The sequence below is a fragment of the Bacillus rossius genome, chromosome 1 (assembly GCF_032445375.1).
Source record: "Bacillus rossius redtenbacheri isolate Brsri chromosome 1, Brsri_v3, whole genome shotgun sequence".
NCBI lineage: Eukaryota > Metazoa > Arthropoda > Insecta > Phasmatodea > Bacillidae > Bacillus > Bacillus rossius.
Genome location: NC_086330.1, coordinates 149,032,059 through 149,054,657, shown reverse-complemented (window position 1 = coordinate 149,054,657; position 22,599 = coordinate 149,032,059). Strand labels below are relative to the sequence as shown.

Genomic DNA, 22,599 nt, shown 5'->3' with positions numbered 1-22,599 from the left:
CACCACCGCTGCCTTGACCGCCGCCCGGACAGAAGACACCGCGCTGCTCCGGCGCCACAGAAGTCAAGTGCGGAGGTAGCTTTGAAAGTTCTGCATTTATTGGGACTCGCCCGGGGAAATCAATAAGGTAACTCGCTCAACGAGTTGTAAACTCGCTCAGCGACTAAATTACTGAAAACTCGCTCCTCGGTATCCGAGAGTACTTGGGTATGTCTATACCTACTCGCCGCAGACAGTAAGTAGTTACTCGTCGAGCGAATAAGGTGGAAGCGAGTTTGTTTGACTAAGTAACACACCGGGAACATTACAGAAAGGGGCTGGTTGGTCAAAGACTTATGGCATCGGCTGTGGTGTGCGTGTGTGCATAATAATAATAGACTGACATCGCTCGTATACGGCAGCCACATATTCCTGGGTTGTTCCGAGGGTAATCTTCCTGACAGGAACAGTAAATCTCGAGATGGTACAAACTAGAACATACAGGATGTGTGGTAGTAGCAGATTATCTTGTAGCTTTATAGAAAATAATCATATTATAGATTATGTATGTTTACTTAAAGACTACTCTGGATATAATCCTTTTTATAAGGTTTGCAAGAGTAGTTTATTTATATTTATTGCACACATGATTATATTTTTAACACACATATATATATATATTATATAATATAATACAGTTTATATTATATAATAATTCATATCCTTTTAGCTTGCTTATACAGGTTTCCAGGGCGTTATTCTGTCATAATTCTTATTCTTATTTTCAAAGAGAGATCTGGTGTATATTTTTAATTCTCTTATTCTTAATTAATTCTTTTCAGTTCATTTATCTAATTTGATATAATATTCCGACTGTTCGATTACACTATACACAAGAAGAACAGCCAAAGAAACTTGTGTAGGAGATTCAAAGAGTTATTTTATTTTTCTGTAGTAAGTTATTCCGTATCGGAAAGCAGATCTTCCATCAGAGATTGTTCGTGCATCCAACTATCGAAACGCTCCAGTCTCTTGGATACTTCAAAGGTGTAATTTCTCCATATGTCATAAGTCTTCTTATCTCTCACAATTTGATTAATATCCTTAATATCAACATCCTCCATAGCCATCTTCCTTGTGTACTTGTTTCGTATGTCTTCTATTTTAACGCAATCATTTAGAACATGCTCTACTGTGTCTTCTTCCATGCACACAGGGCACATAGGGCTTTCCACTAAGTTAAAAGAGTTTAATTTGTGTTTAAAATTCCCGTGACCTGTTAGGAATTGTGAAGTGTAGTGGTCAGTACTTATCCATGAAAATTTCATCCGTTCTTCTATTGAAGGGAATATATTGTGTGTATGCCTTCCCTTGTCAGAGTTTCGCCACCTTTCTTGCCAGATTTCAATATTTTCTATGTGAATTCTGCGATATTTTGAAGCAGTGTATTCCTTGTTCATCTTTAATATCACAACTTTTGCTCTTTCTTGTATTAGTAGGTCTATAGGTAAGGCTCCAGCGATAACCTGCAGTGCTTCTAAAGACGTAGTTCTGTAGCTTTTTGTTACAGCAATTAGAGCTGTTCGTTGGGATGAGTTTAACCTTCTTCTTACATGTGAATTGCGTAGTAGTTCATACCAGACTGAGCAAGCATAGGTAAGTATGCCCAGGTATACTCCATTGTACAGTGTTGTCATAGTATTAGTGCTCAATCCTACATTTGTAGGTTTATGACTCCTTATTTTTTGCATTAACAGTAGGGCCTTTTGTGATGCTTCTTGTATGTGTTCTTGGTATCCTGTTCCCGTTGTGATTTGTACCCCTAGATACTTAACTTTTTGTTTTATCTTCACTATTCGTTCTTGAAATCTTATTAAAGGTGGTCTGTCTTTATGTAATTTTCCCTTTAGTAATACGCCTTCAGTTTTTTCAGATGATATAAGAAGTCGGACACTGCTTGCCCAGGTGTTGATAGAGCGTAGAATAATTTCTGCTGTCTGCTCTAATTCGTAGCGTGAAGTAGCGGGTATAATGAGCAAGCCATCATCTGCATAGCCATATATAATGTTATTTACTGGTAACTCAATTTTCAGAAGCTCATCAAATATTATATTCCATAGTAGCGGACCAAGGACTGAACCCTGAGGACAGCCCATGGAGAGCTTCTTTTCCACAACTATGTGGCCCAATCGACATTCACACTTTCTATCTTGCAGAAAGCCCCTTATGGCGGCATACAGGTTCTTAGGTGTGTTAAGATTCTTTAAGCGCCATAATACTTGAGGCCACCAAGCGTGGTCGAATGCTCCTGCTATATCTATCGTCACTCCAAGCACATATTTTTCTTGTAGGTTTTTAATATATTGATTTACATCGTATAGCGCTTTTTCTGTACTATACCCTCTTCTGAAGCCATACTGCTGTTTATCTATTCCCTGTATTACTTCCAAATAAGCTGTTAGTCTTGCATTAATGAGCCGCTCATAAATTTTTCCCATGTTAGGCAGCATAGTTAAAGGCCGGTATGACTTAGTTAATTTCGGGTCCTTAGCATTTCCCTTGTATATGATTTTGAGAACTCCTTCCTTCCATATTTTTGGAAATGTTCCTGAAGATAAGCATAAATTATACAGATGTAACAGTACTTCCTTGATTCGAGGGTAAGCTCGCCAAATTAACTCAGTTGTTATATTATCTTTACCTGGTGCTTTTCGTGGTTTTAACTCTTTAATGATCTTGTCAAGCTCTTGGATGGTGAAAGAAACTGTGTCTTCTGTATCAGGCAGTTCTTTCATCGCTTCTCTCTTCATCTTTTGAATATTCGTATCTTCATCTGGGTTGTCATTAGGTAGTAAATCATGTAGAATAGTTTCCAAATTTTCTGTAATGTCAGTAATTTGTCTATTTGCCATCATCATCCCAGGGATTTCAAAAGAACTTCGTACTTTGCCAGCCATCACCTTGTACACATATCCCCAAGGGTCCATATTCCCCTTGTTAAGGACAAGTTTTTCCCAGTATACCTTCTTCTTTAATAAAATATCTTTCTTATATTTCTTTCTCCTTATTCTGTACTGTTGTAAAATTAAAAGTTTATAAAATCCATTTGCCGCTCTCTTCATGATTCTTCTTAGTCTTTCCAGATCTCTTCTAGTTTCTTCTAATTCAACATCCCACCAGGGATTTCCAGGAATAATTTTCGTTTGTTTCCTAAAGCATTTCTCACAGATATTCTGTAATATAATTGTTAATCTCATGGCGAGTGCTTCTGCGGAGTTATATACATCTTCTTCATGTGATAATTCATTTATTTTGCTTGTTATTAATTCATCAAACTTCTTCCAATCCGCGTTCTTATGTATGTACCGTGGACTTATTATTATGGGAGGCATCTCAGTTCTTTGCAATTGGATTTCATAAGTCATCAATCTGTGGTCACTTGAACTGTCCAGATGAATCTTCCATTCATTGACTCTTTCTTTCATGTTGTTATCAGTCAATGTCACATCAATGAAAGTCTCAGTATTAGTTGCTGGTGATAGATATGTTCCTGTTAATGGATCATCATTAATAACATATAGATCTCTTTCCATGATAAAAACGTTCATGATCTCACCTTTTTCGTCATTCACTGGTGAATTCCAAAAAGAAGATTTTGCATTTGTGTCTGCACCAATTATTATATTTTCATGTCCAATTGTATCCAATATTGAATTAAGCTTATCAATATGTACTTCAATAGGATCTGAGAATTGAAAATAGGATGAGATAACGTATATTTTCATCATCCTCATCTGCATGATCATGCAAACATGATGTTCATTAGAAATGCCGGAGAGTAACATCGTAGTTAGAGTTTCATTTCTAATCCAAATTGCCGATTTCGGATTATCTCCTATTGCATATATTAAACCATGGATTCCTGCAACTTGCCCACGTAATACATAGGGTTCTTGTAATAAGATCACATCAAGCTTCATTTTTTCTGCAATCTTATTTAATTCAGCACTGACAACAGCTGAACGTTGTGCGTTTAGTTGCCCTATTTTTATGTTATTTTCATATTTCACCATAATTAGTTCTTTCTATTTCTCTTTCGTAAGCTCTCTTATAGGCAGGGCAATCAGTGCTATCTACCCTATGCTCGTGTGGTTTATTCTCTCGTCTGCAATTTGCACACTTATTTCCTTCATTTTTCTTACTACATTCTGTATACTTATGCCCATCAAGTCCACATATAGAGCAGATAGTTTTGCTTTTACATTTATGTGCGGGGTGTCCGTAATTCTGACAGTTGAAACATCTAGTTATTGACACAAAATCCCTAATTTTACATGCAGAAAAGCCAATATACATATGTGTTCTGCTTAGCAAGATATTCCTTATTTTAGGTGTGCATTCAATGACAAGGTGCACTGTTTCTTTATTATCCTTTCTGCCGCGTCTTGTTCGCACCATGAAACCAGCTCTGAACTCCTCCAGTGAGACTTCATCTGCGCTCAGATTCTGAGCAAATATTGTGCCAGCTATATCAGGGTTATCGAACTCCCTAGGCACGTCGTACATAATAACTTTCGGGCCCTGCTTTGTAGGGCGCTCAGTACGTAGTCCTAGTTTAGATATTTTCTCATCTTTTTGCAGTTTTTCAATCGTGCTGGAGTCTTGTGCTTCGATTATGATTCCTCCTTTCGAAATTTTCCTTATTCCTTTGAATTTCAGCCCATTCTTTATTGGATCAATGTTCTTTAAGATCTCTCTTTTGGTGGTGTCACTTGTTTGAGTTTCGTCACTTGGCAGGACAATCAGCAACTCCTTCTTCTGTTTAGGTATGATCTGTTGACGAGTAGTCCCTCCAATTTCAGCTGCACTTGTTACTTCCGCATACGTCTTCCTTATCACAGGGCCTTTACTTAATTCTATCCCCTTTATCACTCCGTTAAGCCGGGAATTGTCTATCAGAACCTTATCTAATAGGCCTTTTAGCTGTGTTACTCTGGGCAGAATATAGTTTGTAGATGCTTTGTTAACCTTAGATATCTCTGTGGTCGTGTAGGTGGTTAGCTCAATTATTAATTTTTCAGCACATGAAAGCACCTCCTGTTCATCCCATTTAGGGTTTATCACAAACTCTTCAATCGATTCTTCCTTCTCAGCCGTAGTTTTGTCTTTCCTGAAGATTTCCCTTATCATCATTTTAACTATAGTAGGGTCTTGTTCACATATTATGGGACCAACAGATAGCAGCCATTTTCTTTCAGTTAAATTTGGTACTGGTTCCTTAGCCCAGTTTACTTTCTTATCCAGCAATTTGTCAACCAGTATGGTCACTCTCTTCAAGTCCAATCCTCTGTCCTTAGTGTAATCCGTCAAAAGGGTTTTCCTTTCGGACCAGTCTCCTTCTATTGGATGTTTAACTGCCTCTTGCAAATCTTCATGCCAATGCTTTCGATCCATCGTAGAACCAGCGGGCTCACACTGTCTAATCAGTACTATTGACTGTCTGGCATGCGTTAAAGCAGGAGGCTATCACCCCAAGCCAGCTGCCCTCTTAGCCGCTGTTGGTCTTATAGCAGCACACAGAAAAAAAACCCGGCTGACTGATAGCCAACAGTCGTTGCCACCCACGGACCAACTTTGAGGTGGGGCAGTGCCCGATACCCTTTAACCTCTCTCCAAGAAAATTTCAATTCCAATTCCAATTCAATGCTCCCATTCACACCAAATCAGCAAAAAAGAACGCAGTTGATTATGCAAACCTTTGCGTAAACAACCACGAACGCCCACTCAAGACAAGGTGCAAAATGGGGGGTTTAGCTCGAGGTATAGAGTATGAGCCCAGTGGGAGTAGCAGTGGCCTGGAGGCCGCGACTCGAGGTTAGTGGGGTCCGGGTTGAAGTCCAGTCAGCAGCAGCCGCCAGCGAGGACCGTGTGCAGCGCCGCAGGGAAGGAGGCAGTCACTCGGCAGACGAGAAGGAGACAACAGGCACCCGCTTTGGACCCACTTCAGGAGCTGCGCTTACCTTACATACACGCGCTGTCGAGTGTCCCGCTTCGGGACAAAGAGCTCTGGGTCAGAATTTAAATAATAAATAGAACTTCGAAATGATTCTAGCTGTAATCAAAACATTTATTGTTTGCTCCATTAATTAGAATTAGTGTTTGTAATGTAACTGTCCTAGAGTACTTTGTATCAGTGTCTCACAATGTTACACTTTATTTTTTTTTATTTTTTATGAAGAGAAAAGTCCTAATGAAAAATTTCATTTTTCAGCTTTCATGTTAGAATTTATATACAGTTGAAACTAGTAGTTAAAAATTATGAGACATTAAGTAATTTGTGGTCTTTGGTAGATATTGCCAACTACACTAAGTTTTTTATATTAATTTTGTGTATTAATTGTATTTATTTGTTAACAGTTAACAGTTGCCACGGAGTGCAGTGTTGTTAAAAAATTATTAAATTGGTAAAAGTGAGTAAGAAAACACGTGAAATAATGTCATCACTTTAGTGTATCTGTTAAGTTTGACATTATTTAAAATAAAAGGGCTTGCTTCGTTAATTCTTGTTCTTGGTCTTTTTTTAAAAAAAAAATCCTTCATGTTGTTTCCCATGGGAAGGGGGTACAAGAGAACTGTCTATCAGCACGTGATGTAATGATGTCGGGAAGGGGTCAGATGACGTACTTCCCACCGGGCGATACAGGTTCAATTCCAGTTAAATTTTTCTGCAAGTGGAAAACGTGGCGGTCATTGCGGTCGGACGGTGGGGTTTCTCCGGTTACTCCCGTGTCCCCCCCAACCACTCTCTCCGGAGAATGTTCTATTCCCCTCTTAACACCTCTCTACCATTTACAGTTACCTCGACATGAAAGAGACCTTATTCATACATCCATACTTTCATGCGTACTAGTGCTGCCAAGCATTAAGAGTATTCCTTAATTTTAGTGAGTTAGATTTAAATTTACGGAAATACGGGTTATTATTTATTACGGAAACGTTTAAACTCAACAACACGTCAGAAATATCGTTGGTACGAGCGTGCGGTAAGAAAATACTCGCGTACTTAACGCTAACAGTGGCACTATTACATTGTTTTAAATTTAGTCTTGTTGAACAAACTGAAATTGTACGGTCTGTTAAAAAAAAACTTTTCCCCAACGGAAGTAGTATATAATAGGGCATCCGGGCACAGGCGCCAGGCGGTGGTTTGTGGCGGTTTCTGATGCCTTGGATTAAACATCTCCGAAGACGTCACGGCGGCCATCTTGGATGACCTTGACCTTTAACCTTGACCTGGAGGGTATCTTGGATACGCCATCTTTAAATCGAGCGCCCCACCTAATCTTGATGACATTTTCGTCACGGCGACCATTTTGATTTTTTTCTGTTCCAATGGAAGCCGCCATCTTGGATGCCGTCGACTTTGTTTCTGCTGTTTGTTCCTAGAGAGCGCCAGCGTCGCTCCTGATTTTTTTCTGTTCTGCTGGAGGCCGCCATCTTGGATACCATTGACTTTGTTTCTGCTGTTTGTTCCTAGAGAGCGCTAGCATTGCTCTGTCTCAACACAAAACGTGGTTGTTCCATTACCTACCATAGCTATTATGGTCCTTATCGACATATGAAATTTTAATTTTTTATGCAAAACACATCGGAAGTGCTGTTATTCGAAACATTGCCGTTCTGATCTCTAGGTTGGAAAACATACACCTTTAACCGCTCGGCCATCGAGACATTTACGAGACTGAGAATTAAATAAGGTATATATCAAAATAGCATGCCAATATGGACTTGTATATTTTTTTTTAAATTTGAAGTAACAATAGAATCACCTGTTTGAGTCAGAACTGCCATCTTGTATTAAGACGTAAATGTTGCAATTATCGTTACTGCCGCCAACTTCAAAATTCGTAATTTTAATGATAGAAATTCAAAAAAAAATTCCATATTATATTTAAATATTGAAAACTTCAATTGTTTATTTACAAAACGAATTGTTCTATGGTTAGATTCCCGGTGAAAGTAAACCAGTAATTAATAAATAAATTTAAAAATTCTCAATAAATAGTAATAAAAACACCTTATGTCACACCCGAAATTTTTAATTATGTCACCACTATCAATTATCGTTACGGGCGCCATCTTGAAAATCTTTAGTTAATATCCGATTTTAATGAAAAAATGTTCAAAATTCATAAAAAAATAACTTATTAATATACTTATTGATTAGATCTATTCCCGTCCTTGGTTCTAAAACGGCAAGAGCAAAAAATAAAAAACCAACAGATCCTTCCTCCATGGAAGCTACCTACAGACTGAACTCCCACCACCAATACCAAGGTATATATCGTCAGCTGGTATGACGTCCTGTCCGCCATCTTGTCTTCGTCCGATGGAGGCCACCATTTTGTTTTCGTCTGCTAGAGTGCGTTGATGCCATGCTAGTATAATTTTTGTTCACCATACCTTTGACCTCGACTGTTGGCATTGAACCTGGACCTTGACCTTTGACCTTGATCTTGAACCTTGACCCTGAACTTTGACCCTGTCCTTGAACTTTGACCTTATCCTTGAATTTTGACCTTGAAATTGTCCTTGACTTCAAAATTTGACCGAGACTTTGACAAACATCTTAGATCCGCCATTTTGTGTTAAGTGCTCGCTACCAGGAACGATAGTTAACATATATTACCTGCTAGAGGACATTGCCACCATCTTGTTTTCATCTGCTGAAGGACTCCATCATGTGAGTGTGTAATTGTCTGATAGAGTGCATTACCATCCTACTTGTTTAATTTTTACCCGCTAGGGTGCAGTAATAAATTATTATTACTGTGACACCCGCCATCTTATCATTTGGGTGCCTTCTTGGAAATTTGTAATTATTTAGCTAGAAGTTCGGGAAAAATTCCAAAATTTATTAATTAATTTTGCAATCAATAAACTTATTGATTCGATCGATTCCTTTTCTTGGTTCGATCCCTGGTCGATACAAAAAAATTAATTTTTGTAGAATATTTTACTTAAATCACGGTATTCACCCAAAAATAAGACGTCCCTGGATGTAAGACGACCCCCCAATAAATTATGAAAACATGTTCAGGAAAAATTATAAACTTACAATCTTAGCTTCTTTCTTTTGGTGCCATTGCCTGGATTCACAAGAAAACATTGATATAAGCAATATCTACATATATTTCTAAAATTGTCTTCTACAAATAACATTACACATTTAAAACACCGAATTAGGTCATTTCAGCTGCTTTTTATTTTTTTCCAGTTTCAGTTAATTACATTACACATTTTCCTCTTCTCCACTGTCACTATGATGATCATCACTTTCACTGTCTTCATTCTCATCGGTTTCACTGTCAAAATTCTCTGCATCATTCCACATGAACTCATCTTCTGTGCCATCCATAGCATTGGTTAGGCAACATTTCTTGAGCTATTCACAATAACTTCAGGCCTGATCCTGTTCCATGCTGTCATGATCCAATTGCACAGTTGTGCACCAGTTGGCTTCTTAATTTTACCTGTGGGTGTTTTTTCATGGTTACCTGCCGCCAGCCATTGACAGTATAGCTGCTTCAAATTGTCCCTAAAAGGTTTCTTAACCACATTATCTAGTACCTGTAGTCGAGAAGTCATTCCACCAGGAATAACTACCAGATATGTGTTCAAGTCTTGTATTTTTTTCATGTCTGATGTCCGATGTCCTTTAAAGGCATCTAGTACAAGCATGCCTCTCTGCTTCAACAAAGCACCAGGTCTTCTGCCCCAAATTATTCCTAACCAATCCAACATCAAATCGTTGGTCATACACCCTTTTGGTTGACACCTCACTACAATACCGTTAGGCAATTTATCGTTAGGCATTGTTTTTCTCTTCAAAATTTCCTGCCATTTGCCAACACTGTCAGCATAACAGTCACTCTTAATTTTTAGTTTCCAGAAGTTTTAATTGTGATGGATTTTGCCCCACGATCATCAATTTATTGTGTAATTTGATGGCATAGGCCTTATATAAATAACCAGGGTTTTCATCTGCATTCCCGATTTGCCCCATGAGATAGTTGTGCGATTTTCGTAATTTAATAACAATTCTTTGATAGGCTGCCAACTTCTCTTCAAAATCTGCCGGCAGCCTTTGACACAACGACGTTCTTCTTCGAAGGGAAAACCCACTTCTCCTCATTAGTCTTGTGCACCAGCCCCTACAAGCTTTGAAATCTCTTCCTGCAATGTTCAAAGATATTGCGATTTCGCGTACCTTTTGTTGGATAGAAATATAAGAAACTGGCATTCCATTTCTTCTCTGTGCTCGTACGAATTCCGTTACTTGTTTGTCAATCTCAGGGAAGTTTACACGTCGTGGTCCACGGAAATATTTTCGTGTTGAGCTTGCATTCTGTATTCGAGGCTTTTTTTTTTCCAGCGCCGAACATTTGCCTCGGTAACACCATGCTTTCTAGCTCCACACAGTTATTGGTGTCTTCTGCATATTTCAATGCCATTAGTTTAAAATTTTTGTCATAACTGCGCATTTTACCTTTATTACAATTTGCTTTCACACTTGAACCTCGTTTTTCCACGTGATCAGCAATAACGATTAACGAATGTAAAAACGACTTCGGCAAAAATAAACAATGCGATATCCGTTCACCATATATGCATATGTATCGTTAACATATGCCACTTCAAAGATAAAAGTACACGAAGTGTGTTCCATATTGACGGGACTACTGATCTTTCGCTTTGCGATGTTGGCAGCCTGGAACATGTCTATGGCATGCAGCAGAGAAAGTGTCGTATACACATCCGTATTGTGTTATATATGAGCACGGCTATTGTTTACATAGCTGCTTATATGCTCGTTGCTTTGCTGGAGTAACATTATGGCATTTATAATGAGGAAGTTATGGAAAACATGAATTGCTGCAATATTTGGCATATAGGAAACCCATTGTTTGGGTTATATTGGAGGCTATGAATAAATAAATAAACAGCCTTTGTTACTAAAGGTTATACAACAAAACGATCTTTAAAAAAAGGTTGATCTCGGTTGTTAGGCGTCCCCAATTTTTTGAATCCTCTAGAAGGAAAAAACTATCGTCTTATTTTCGGGTAAATACGGCAATCAAATTCAAAATTCTGAAAGAGTAATAAAATCCACTACTACCAGCCTCCAGTAAGCCATTATGAATGCCATCTTGAAAATTTGTATTTATTGACCTAGAAATTCGGGAAAACATTCCAAAATCCACCGAAAAATCCATTCATTAATTTACATATTGAATCGATGGCTTCCTGTCCTCGGTTTGATTCTTGACCAGTGTCATGTTTAATTAAATATTTAATAAATTTTATATTCTGTTTCCATTTCCTTTCGCGGAGTTTATTAATCATTCACTGTACGAAAAACAACTCAAGACAATATACCTGTCCGACGAATTAAATACATTGCCGATAAGCCTAACATGAAAGTCTAGGTTTTCGATACTTAGAATAACCTCTAAAACGTTCAAGTACAAAGTCATACAAACATATATACCAAACGTCTTCGGACCACGAGACCGGGTCATAACCAAGGAGCATGTAAGAAGATCTGGAGTGGACATGTGTAGGGCGAGAGCGAAGCCAGCCGGTTGCGAAGAAGGGTTGAAAAGAAAGAGGAGGAAAGCGTATTTCTACTGCAAACGCAGCCCCAGCCCACTTGTCCTTGAGGTTTGAGTGGCGCTGGTGTGCGGCTACAATGCTGATTTCCTGTAGCGCATATGGCTGTACAAATCGATGGAATTACAAGCCGGATGGCGTTGCTTTTCACATGTATTAAAGATTTTTTTTTCATTTGTTAACTAAATTAATTCCCAAAACTTTTGAAGCATCAGAAAAAAGTGGCAAATGTTTTAAACAGAAGTAACTAATCTTCGAACTTTTCGAAAAACCTAAGAAAACTATTTAACAAAGAGAAGTAGTTTCAGTTGTATAATTCTTTACTTTTTTCATAGATTTCCAAAACGTGACGATCAACGACAGATCTGGGAAAAAGCGACAAAGCGGAAAAATTGGACTGCGTCTCCGAACCATGCATTGTGTACAGTGCATTTTGAAGACAAATGGGTCTTAAGAAGCGAAAATCTAATTCGATTAAAGGATGATATGGTGTTCGGTATATTAAGGTTTCCCTCAAAGGAACGGTTTCACAATGCTTTTAAGATATTAGATAAATCCCAACATAAGTTTAAAACATTTATCTTAAGAGTGTGCTTCGTAGCATTAAAAGACGTGCCTTAATTATTTTGCAAATTTATCATTGTTATGGTGACGATGTCAGGGGTTTTCGTATTTTTTTTAGAAATATAGTACAGTATGTATTAGCAACTACGTTAAGAACTGTTATTTTATTCACACAGAGAAAAGAAATACAAAATGCTAAAATTTGGCGTCTGTCTTTTTATATCCTATATAGGCTTGTTATTATATGTGTGTTGTAACATGTATAAAAATGTTAAATATATTCAACAATATTTGGTAATTATATATATTTAAAAACTTTTATGTACGCTACTTGAAACTACGTGAAAGGTTTTCAGTCTATAAAGGCCTATTCTATGATTTTTTTAAATTATTAATTCTTATGCAAACAATTAATAAAATTGAAAGTTTCTTACATTGTCAGTATATGCATAGCATTACAGTTATTACAAACAATTCTCTACCAGTGTAAAGCTAAGGTTTGCATGTTACGTTGGTTGAGTAAGTAGACTGGAACATGAACATGATATTGAAAAGACTTCTAACTTCTACTAATACATGTATATTACAAGAGATTTGTAATAGATTAAATGAAGTAAGTAAGAATTCGTTTTTTATAAACGTTGTGTATGAAATTATAAAATTTGAGAAGTATAATAACAAAAAGAAGTGCGTTACGAAGACATATGTCGGTAGTGTTACCCACTGAAACATTATACCCACTTCAACTCTCTGTAAAAATAAAAGTATTGGGTTGAATGCGTCTAGAGTGGTATATAAATAAAATTTGAAGCTTCTTCCTAATTTCATTCGCAGGTGTCCCCCACCTATAGTTGCAAACAAAAATTTTTCCTCGATGTTGAAATTTACTCTGCGTATTCACAAAAAAATTTGGCAGTAAATAGGTATTTAATTTTTAAAAATGAAAGTATTCATGTTTCGAAAAAAAATATTAAAGCGGTGTGGGGAAGAATGTTTACAGATAATCCAGTAAAATTTTCAGTTTGATTGTTTTGATAGTTTCGGAGCTGTTGCGAGTTTAGTTTGGAGGATTTTTCCGCCGCGCGAGACAAGTTTGGCTCGTTTTCGTTTTCTTCCAGCGTAGGAAGCAGGGAACAAACGCCGATACCCGGCTTCACCTCGCATCCTTTGCTGGCCTTCCCTTGTCCTCTCCAGATGTATTACTGTATATTAGCTCCATGGTCATAACCAATGACAGACGTATAGACCAGACCATTCCGAATCTCACGACCTTCTTCATCGACAGCTAATTATATTCAATTAAACCAACGTAACATGTTTTACGCTTACAAGAGAGTAGTATAGGAAAGTATTTTCTGCGCCAGGATTCAGGATGTGGATTGTGATTGTCGGTCCGCCATCTTGGATTGTGATGTCACGGCGGCCATCTTGGACTCAAAATTACACAAAATTCCTTAAAATTGACTCAAAATGACTCAAAATTTCCCGTTTTCGAGGGAAAATTTCCCGTTTTCGAGGGAAAAATTCCCGTTTCGAGAAAAAATTTCGATTTCGAAAAACCACAAATGTCATTTGCCTTAGAAAGAACACAAATTCCTGATATAGGCTTAAGCATCCTTAACTACAGCCTCCGATAAGCCTCTTTTAGGATAATGACGTCACCGTTGCAATTTTCGTTACGCCAGCCATCTTGAAAATCCACAATTTTCATGTTAGAAAATCGGGAAAAATTTTAAAAATCATTAAAAAAATTATTTGATCGAATTAAATAAAAATCTTAAAAACCACTGTTGCAGTTATCGTTATGGTCGCCATCTTGGATTATTTAAATTTTACATATTTCGTTACACCCGCCATCTTGGTTGAGTACCATGTCATCCTTACACTTTATGTTACGACCACCATATTGGATCCTATTAATGTTGCAATTATCGTTATGGTCGCCAGCTTAAAATTTAGACGCCATCTTGAAAATCCGTAATTTTAATGCTAGAGATTTGGGAAAAAATTTAAAAATCATTAAAAATTAATCAACCTAATTAAATAATAAAAAATCCTTAAAACCACCGTTGCACTTTTTTGTGACGGCCGCCATCTTGAAATCACCTGCTGGAGATCACCATCTAGTTTTCGTCCGCTAGAGTGTGCTGATACCATGTTAGTATAATTATCTGGTCACCATACCTTTGTCCTCAACTGTTGACATTGAACTTTGACCTTGACCTTGAACTTTGACCTTGTAATTTGACCTTTGACCTTGACCTTGAAGTTTGACCTTTACCTTGAAATTTAATCCTTGACCTTGAACTTAGACCTTTACCTTGAAATTTGACCTTGACCTTGACCTTAAAATTTGACATTGTCCTTGAAATTTAACTTTGTCCTTGAAATTTGACTTTGTCCTTGTTGACCATCATGAATCCGTCATTTTATGTTTTGTACATGCTACCAGGAGCTACCACCTGCTGGAGTACTCCATCGTGTGTGTACTCGTATTATAGAGTACATTTCCATCTGGATGATTTTATTCTAACCCGCTACAGTGCAGTTATCATTTATTACCGAGGTGCCCCCCCCATCATGAAATTCAGCCGCCATCTTGTAATCATGTAATAATGTAGCTAGAAAAGCGGGAAAAAATCCAAAATTCATCAAAAAAATCACTCATTAATTTACATATTGATTTAATCGATTCCCGTCCTTGGTTCGATACTCGATCGATACAATAATGATTAATTTTATGTAAAAAATAATAACTTCAATAAACCATGTTCAACGTTCTTAAAGAGACTTTAAATCCTCTACTAAATTCATCGTATCAAACATCAAGACCAACATATTGGTAATTCATAATTTTAATGATAGAGATTCGGGAAAAAGTTCAAAATTCATTAAATAAATTTGTAATCTATATACTGATTGATTAAATCGACTAAGGTCCTTGGTTCGATCTCTGGCCGATACAAAACAACTTTAATTTTAAAAAAAAGTACCAGAAAAGTGTAAGGTTCGAGAAATAAAACACCACAAAGTCTTTTACAAACATTATATTTATTCCACAATTTCTATCCTACAGAATCACTTGCGAAAGCCATCAATCTTATAAACATTTAGCCCTGCATAGACGTGCAACGACTACTTCTTAGCTCCAACAGCTCCAAATGCTCCAACAGCTCCATCAGCTTCAAATGCTCCAAACGGCCTCCAAATGCTTGACAGCTCCAAATGGTTCCATATGCTCCAAACGGCCTCAAAATGCTTGACAGCTCCAAATGCTCCAAATGCTCCAAATGGCTCCAACAGCTCCAAATGCTCCAAACGGCCTCCAAATGCTTGACAGCACCAAATGGCTCCAACAGCTTCAAATGCTCCAAATTACTCCAAAAGCTCCAAAAGGCTCCAAATACTTCAAAAGGCTCCAAATGCTCCAACAGCTCCATCTTCAATTGGTTCCAACTGATTCCAATTACTTTTCTTATCGAACTTGGCATGATTACTGACATGTCTTTATTAGTATACATTTTGACTGGCAGGGGTAACGTTTTTTACACCTTTAAGTTATAAAGTTTATTTAGAAATCAGATTTCAATAAATGGTAGCTACCATCTGGAAAGAAAATATATTATTTATCTTCAAGTTTATACACATACATTTAATTGAAGCCATTATTGTATGTAGCCAGCTTCCCTCAGTTCTTTGAGTATGAAGGATATTTCTTTAATGTTCGAATAGTTTCCTGCACAAAGCGATCCATGTAGTAGTCGTACCCTGTCAACCAATATGTTAGGATCCTCCCATGAGGTATAATCTATCTCTTCTGCTGCGTTCATCATCCTTGCATGTTTATAATAAATATTATTATCTCTGGTGTCTATCGTTTTAACAGCAACCACAAGGTCACTTTCGTCATCTTGCCAGTGATTATCACAAGCTTGATCAAGATAATTTATTTTATTACGACGTTTCCATCGTTTTGGTCTCAAGCCACCATCACAGTCTTCGCTCTTGCTTGCTTTTGGTGCTTCAGCACAGTACTCAATCATGTCAGCCTTAGATGTGTCAGCACAGTCTTCGTTCATGCCAGCTTCTGATGTGTCACCACAGTCTTCAATCATGTCAGCATCACAAACTTGATCAGGATAATTTATTTTATAACGTCGTTTCCATCGTTTTGATCTCAGACCGCCATCACAGTCTTCGATCTTGCCTGCTTTAGGTGCTTCAGTACAGTACTCAATCATGTGACGACTAGATATTGGAGTAAATATCTTTTAATTTCTAATGTCGTTACAACTTCCTTCGTTTGTTTTAAATTTTAAATTATTATCTTGATCCAGATCAGTAATTTTAGCACTAGCTTTTTCGCCTTCGTTCCTCTTCCGCGATGTTGTAGCCCAGTCATCGTTATCTTTATTCATCCTAATTGTACAGGTCTTGTAATGTCTATCCAAGTAATATCTTCTACCAAAGGATTTCTGACACTGACTGCAATGAAATGGTTTTTGACAAGGACCAAAATTACACTCGCTTCTCTCATGTCGTTTAGCATTCTTTCTCAAGGTAAACACCTTGCTACAGTATCTACAGTGATGACGTTTTGATACAGCAACTAATCCCGAATCAGGATTCATATTAGTTACTGAGACTAATGCCAGACGCAAACTAAGAGTTTTAAATTAGATATATTACTTAAATAGAATTTATTAATTATTTCATCAGCGAGAATTAATTTCTCTCATTCAAAGGTACTTGTTGCAAGTAGTTCTGCTTTTCAACAACAGATGTTGCCACATGTTACTTGCAGGTAAATAATATTTAGTTATTTTATGCGGGATGCGGGATGCTCACGAACGATCGCAATAGAAGAATGGCTTCGCTAGACTCCAAGGAGAAGGAAGTTCGTTCTTCCTGCTAGTGCTTCTTAGATTTCTCAGAGATTATTTGACTAAGTAACTATATTTTTTTTTTAATTTCCACATGATTAAAATATTACAAGTATTGATTAAGTAGCAGAAGTTCACTAATTACATATAACCTTGAAAAAAAATGACATGCCTCATTAAGTAAAAAAATCCTTCATGCAGAGATCAATTTCTCATCTGTAACCAGAAGCACTCGGAGAAAACCATCAGATGTCTAGTCAGGAATAATCAGAAGCACCCAGAGAAAACCATCAAAATATTGTCAAGAATAATGAGGAGCACCCGGAGAAAACTACCATAATATTGACAAGAATAATCAGAAGCACACGGAGAAAACCACCACATGTTTTCTTTGATATCATAAAATTAGAGGGAAAAAATATTTAAAAATAAAAATAAATTAATAAAAAACTTAAAATAATAACAAAAAAATACATAAATAGATTCTGCTAGCTTGTGAACTTCTCATTGATGACCAAAGATAGAGTTCTAGTACAAGCCAGAATTTTATGTATTTTTTTGTTATTATTTTTAATTTATTATTAATTTATTTTTATTTTTAAATATTTTTTTCCTCTAATTTTATGATATCAAAGAAAACATGTGGTGGTTTTCTCCGTGTGCTTCTGATTATTCTTGTCAATATTATGGTAGTTTTCTCCGGGTGCTCCTCATTATTCTTGACAATATTTTGATGGTTTTCTCTGGGTGCTTCTGATTATTCCTGACTAGACATCTGATGGTTTTCTCCGAGTGCTTCTGGTTACAGATGAGAAATTGATCTCTGCATGAAGGATTTTTTTACTTAATGAGGCATGTCATTTTTTTTCAAGGTTATATGTAATTAGTGAACTTCTGCTACTTAATCAATACTTGTAATATTTTTATCATGTGGAAATTAAAAAAAAATATATAGTTACTTAGTCAAATAATCTCTGAGAAATCTAAGAAGCACTAGCAGGAAGAACGAACTGTCTTCTCCTTGGAGTCTAGCGAAGCCATCCTTCTATTGCGATCGTTCGTGAGCATCCCGCATCCCGCATAAAATAACTAAATATTATTTACCTGCAAGTAACATGTGGCAACATCTGTTGTTGAAAAGCAGAACTACTTGCAACAAGTACCTTTGAATGAGAGAAATTAATTCTCGCTGATGAAATAATTAATAAATTCTATTTAAGTAATATATCCAATTTAAAACTCTTAGTTTGCGTCTGGCATTAGTCTCAGTAACTAATATGAATCCTGATTCGGGATTAGTTGCTGTATAAAAACGTCATCACTGTAGATACTGTAGCAAGGTGTTTACCTTGAGAAAGAATGCTAAACGACATGAGAGAAGCGAGTGTAATTTGGGTCCTTGTCAAAAACCATTTCATTGCAGTCAGTGTCAGAAATCCTTTGGTAGAAGATATTACTTGGATAGACATTACAAGACCTGTACAATAAAGATGAATAAAGATAACGAAGACTGGGCTACAACATCGCGGAAGAGGAACGAAGGCGAAAAAGCTAGTGATAAAATTACTGATCTGGATCAAGATAATAATTTAAAATTTAAAACAAACGAAGGAAGTTGTAACCACATTAGAAATGAAAAGATATTTACTCCAATATCTAGTCGTCTCCATGAAAATGAGAAAGATGGAGAACCATCTGAAGCTTACAAGGTCGAAGAATTTGATGAATCATCTGAAGCGGGCATGATTGAAGATTCTTGTGACTTATCTGAGGCTGACATGATTGAGTACTGTACTGAAGCACCTAAAGCAGGCAAGATCGAAGACTGTGATGACGGTCTGAGACCAAAACGATGGAAACGACATAATAAAATAAATTATCCTGATCAAGTTTGTGATGTTGACATGATTGAAGACTCTGGTGACACATCAGAAGCTGGCATGAACGAAGACTGTGCTGACACATCTAAGGCTGACATGATTGAGTACTGTGCTGAAGCACCAAAAGCAAGCAAGAGCGAAGACTGTGATGGTGGCTTGAGACCAAAACGATAAAAAACGTCGTAATAAAATAAATTATCCTGATAATGCTTGTGATAATCACTGGCAAGATGACGAAAGTGACCTTGTGGTTGCTGTTAAAACGATAGACACCAGAGATAATAATATTTATTATAATCATGCAAGGAAGATGAACGCAGCAGAAGAGATTGATTATACCTCATGGGAAGATCCTAACATATTGGTTGACAGGGTACGACTATAACATGGATCGCTTTGTGCAGGAAACTATTCGAACATTAAAGAAATATCCTTCATACTCAAAGAACTGAGGGAAGCTGGTTACATACAATAATGGCTTAAATTAATTGTATGTGTATAAACTTGAAGATAAATTAATATATATGTTCTTTCCAGATGGTAGCTACCATTTATCGAAATCTGATTTCTAAATAAACTTTATAACTTAAAGGTGTAAAAAAACGTTACCCCTGCCAGTCAAAATGTATACTAATAAAGACATGTCAGTAATCATGCCAAGTTCGATAAGAAAAGTAATTGGAATCAGTTGGAACCAATTGAAGATGGAGCTGTTGGAGCATTTGGAGCCTTTTGAAGCATTTGGAGCCTTTTGGAGCTGTTGGAGCCATTTGGAGCATTTGGAGCCTTTGGAGCATTTGGAGGCTGTTGTAGCATTTGGAGGCTGTTGTAGCATTTGGAGCCTTTTGGAGCATTTTGAGCACTTTGTGCCATTTGGAGCTGTTGGAGCCATTTGGAGCTGTCTTAATCATTTGGAGGCTGTTGGAGAATTTGGAGGCTGTTGGAGCAATTGGTGCCTTTTTAGCATTTGGAGCCTTTTGGAGCCATTTGGAGCATTTGGAGCTGTTGGAGCCTTTTGGAGCATTTGGAGCTGTTGTAGCCATTTGGAGAATTTGGAGCATTTGGTGGCCGTTTAGAGCATTTGGAGCTGTTGGAGTCATTTGGAGCATTTGGAGCTGTTGGAGCCATTTGGAGCTGTCAAGCATTTGGAGTATTTGGAGCTGTTGGAGACATTTGGAGCATTTGCAGCATTTGAAGCTGTTGAAGTCATTTGGAGCTGTCAAGCATTTGGAGGCCGTTTGGAGCATTTGGAGCCATTTGGAGCTGTCAAGTTTGGAGGCCGTTTGGATCATTTGGAGACATTTGGAGCTGTCAAGCATTTGGAGGCTGTTTGGAGCATTTGGAGCCATTTGGAGCTGTTGGAGTCATTTGGAGCATTAGAAGCTGTTGGAGCTGTTGGAGCCATTTGGTGCTGTCAAGCCTTTGGAGGCCGTTTAAAGCATTTGGAGCTGTCAAGCATTTGGAGGCCGTTTGGAGCATTTGAAGCTGATGGAGCTGTTGGAGCATTTGGAGCTGTTGGAGCTAAGAAGTAGTCGTTGCACGTCTATGCAGGGCTAAATGTTTATAAGATTGATGGCTTTCGCAAGTGATTCTGTAGGATAGAAATTGTGGAATAAATATAATGTTTGTAAAAGACTTTGTGGTGTTTTATTTCTCAAACCTTACACTTTTCTGGTACTTTTTTAAAATTAAAGTTGTTTTGTATCGACCAGGGATCGAACCAAGGACCTTAGTCGATCTTATCAATCAGTATATAGATTACAAATTTATTTAATGAATTTTGAACTTTTTCCCGAATCTCTATCATTAAAATTATGAATTACCAATATGTTGGTCTTGATGTTTGATACGATGAATTTAGTAGAGGATTTAAAGTCTCTTTAAGAACGTTGAACATGGTTTATTGAAGTTATTATTTTTTACATAAAATTAAACATTATTGTATCGATCGCGTATCGAACTAAGGATGGGAATCGATTGAATCAATATGTGAATTAATGAGTGATTTTTTTGATGAATTTTGGATTTCTTTCCGCTATTCTAGCTACATTATTACATGATTTCAAGATGGCGGCCAAATTTCAAGATGGTGGTGCACCTCGGTAATAAATGATTACTGCACTGTAGTGGGTTAGAATAAACTTATCCAGATGGAAATGTACTCTTTAATACGAGTACACACACGATGGAGTACTCCATCAGGTGGTAGCTCCTGGTAGCATGTACTAAACATAAAATGACAGATCCATGATGGTCAACAAGGACAAAGTCAAATTTCAAGAACAAAGTCAAATTTCAAGGTCAAGGTCAAATTTCAAGGTCAAGGTCAAAGTTTAAGGTCAATGTCAAATTTCAAGGTAAAGGTCAAAGTTCAAGGTCAAGGTCAATTTTCAAGGTAAAGGTCAAAGTTCATGGTTAAGGTCAAAGTTTAAGGTCAAGTTCAAAGTTCAATGTCATCAGTTGAGGACAAAGGTATGGTGACCAGATAATTATACTAACATGGTATCAGCACACTCTAGCGGACGAAAACAAGATGGTGATCTCCAGCAGGTGATTTCAAGATGGCGGCCGTCACGAAAAAGTGCAATGGTGGTTTTAAGGATTTTTTATTATTTAATTAGGTTGATTATATTTAATGATTTTTAAATTTTTTCCCGAATCTCTAGCATTAAAATTACGGATTTTCAAGATGGCGTCTAAATTTTAAGATGGCGACCATAACGATAATTGCAACATTAGTAGGATCCAATATAGTGCTCGTAACATAAAGTGTAAGAATGACATGGTACTCAACCAAGATGGCGGGTGTAACGAAATATGTAAAATTTATATAATCCAAGATGGCGACCGTAACGATAACTGCAACAGTGGTTTTTAAGATTTTTATTTAATTCGATCAAATAATTTTTTTAATGATTTTTAAAATTTTTCCCGATTTTCTAACATAAAAATTGCGGATTTTCAAGATGGAGGGCGTAACGAAAATTGCAACGGTGACGTCATAATCTTAAAAGAGGCTTATCGGAGGCTGTAGTTAAGGATGCTTAAGCCTATATCAGGAATTTGTGTTCTTTCTAAGGCAAAAGACATTTGTGGTTTTTCGAAATCCTAATTTTTCTTCGAAACGGGAATTTTTCCCTCGAAAACGGGAAATTTTCCCTCGAAAACGGGAAATTTTGAGTCATTTTGAGTCAATTTTGAGGAATTTTGAGTCCAAGATGGCCGCCGTGACGTCACAATCCAAGATGGCGGACCGACAATCACAATCCTCATCCTGAATCCTGGCGCAGAAAATACTTTCCTATACTACTCAAAAGGACCAAGAATCCCATCAAAAAGGAAGCACATTTGGAAGCACCACATAGAAAAGGAAGCGCAATCAACAAAAAAGTAGCACTTTTGGAAGCACCTACAAAGAAAACGAAGCACTATCAACAAAAAGGAAGCACATTTGGAAGCATAATCGACAAAAAAGGAAGCACATTTGGATAAACCATCAAAGAAAAGGAAGCAGAATCAACAAAAATGAAGCACATTTGGAAGCACCATCAAAGAAGAGGAAGCAAATAAACAAAAAAGGAAGCACATTTGGAAGCACCATCAAAGAAAAGGAAGCACAA

At 37.1% G+C, this 22,599-nt stretch overlaps 1 protein-coding gene across 1 annotated transcript in view; it reads left to right on the top strand.

Moving 5' to 3' along the window:
* LOC134537632 (thyrotropin-releasing hormone receptor-like) overlaps nt 1–22,599 on the top strand; it is a 131,369-nt gene that overhangs the window by 10,622 nt on the left and 98,148 nt on the right. The window contains exon 3 of the mRNA XM_063378331.1: nt 5,859–6,049. Coding sequence (XP_063234401.1) covers nt 5,859–6,049 — 191 coding nt within the window. The remainder of the gene's footprint in view (nt 1–5,858; nt 6,050–22,599) is intronic.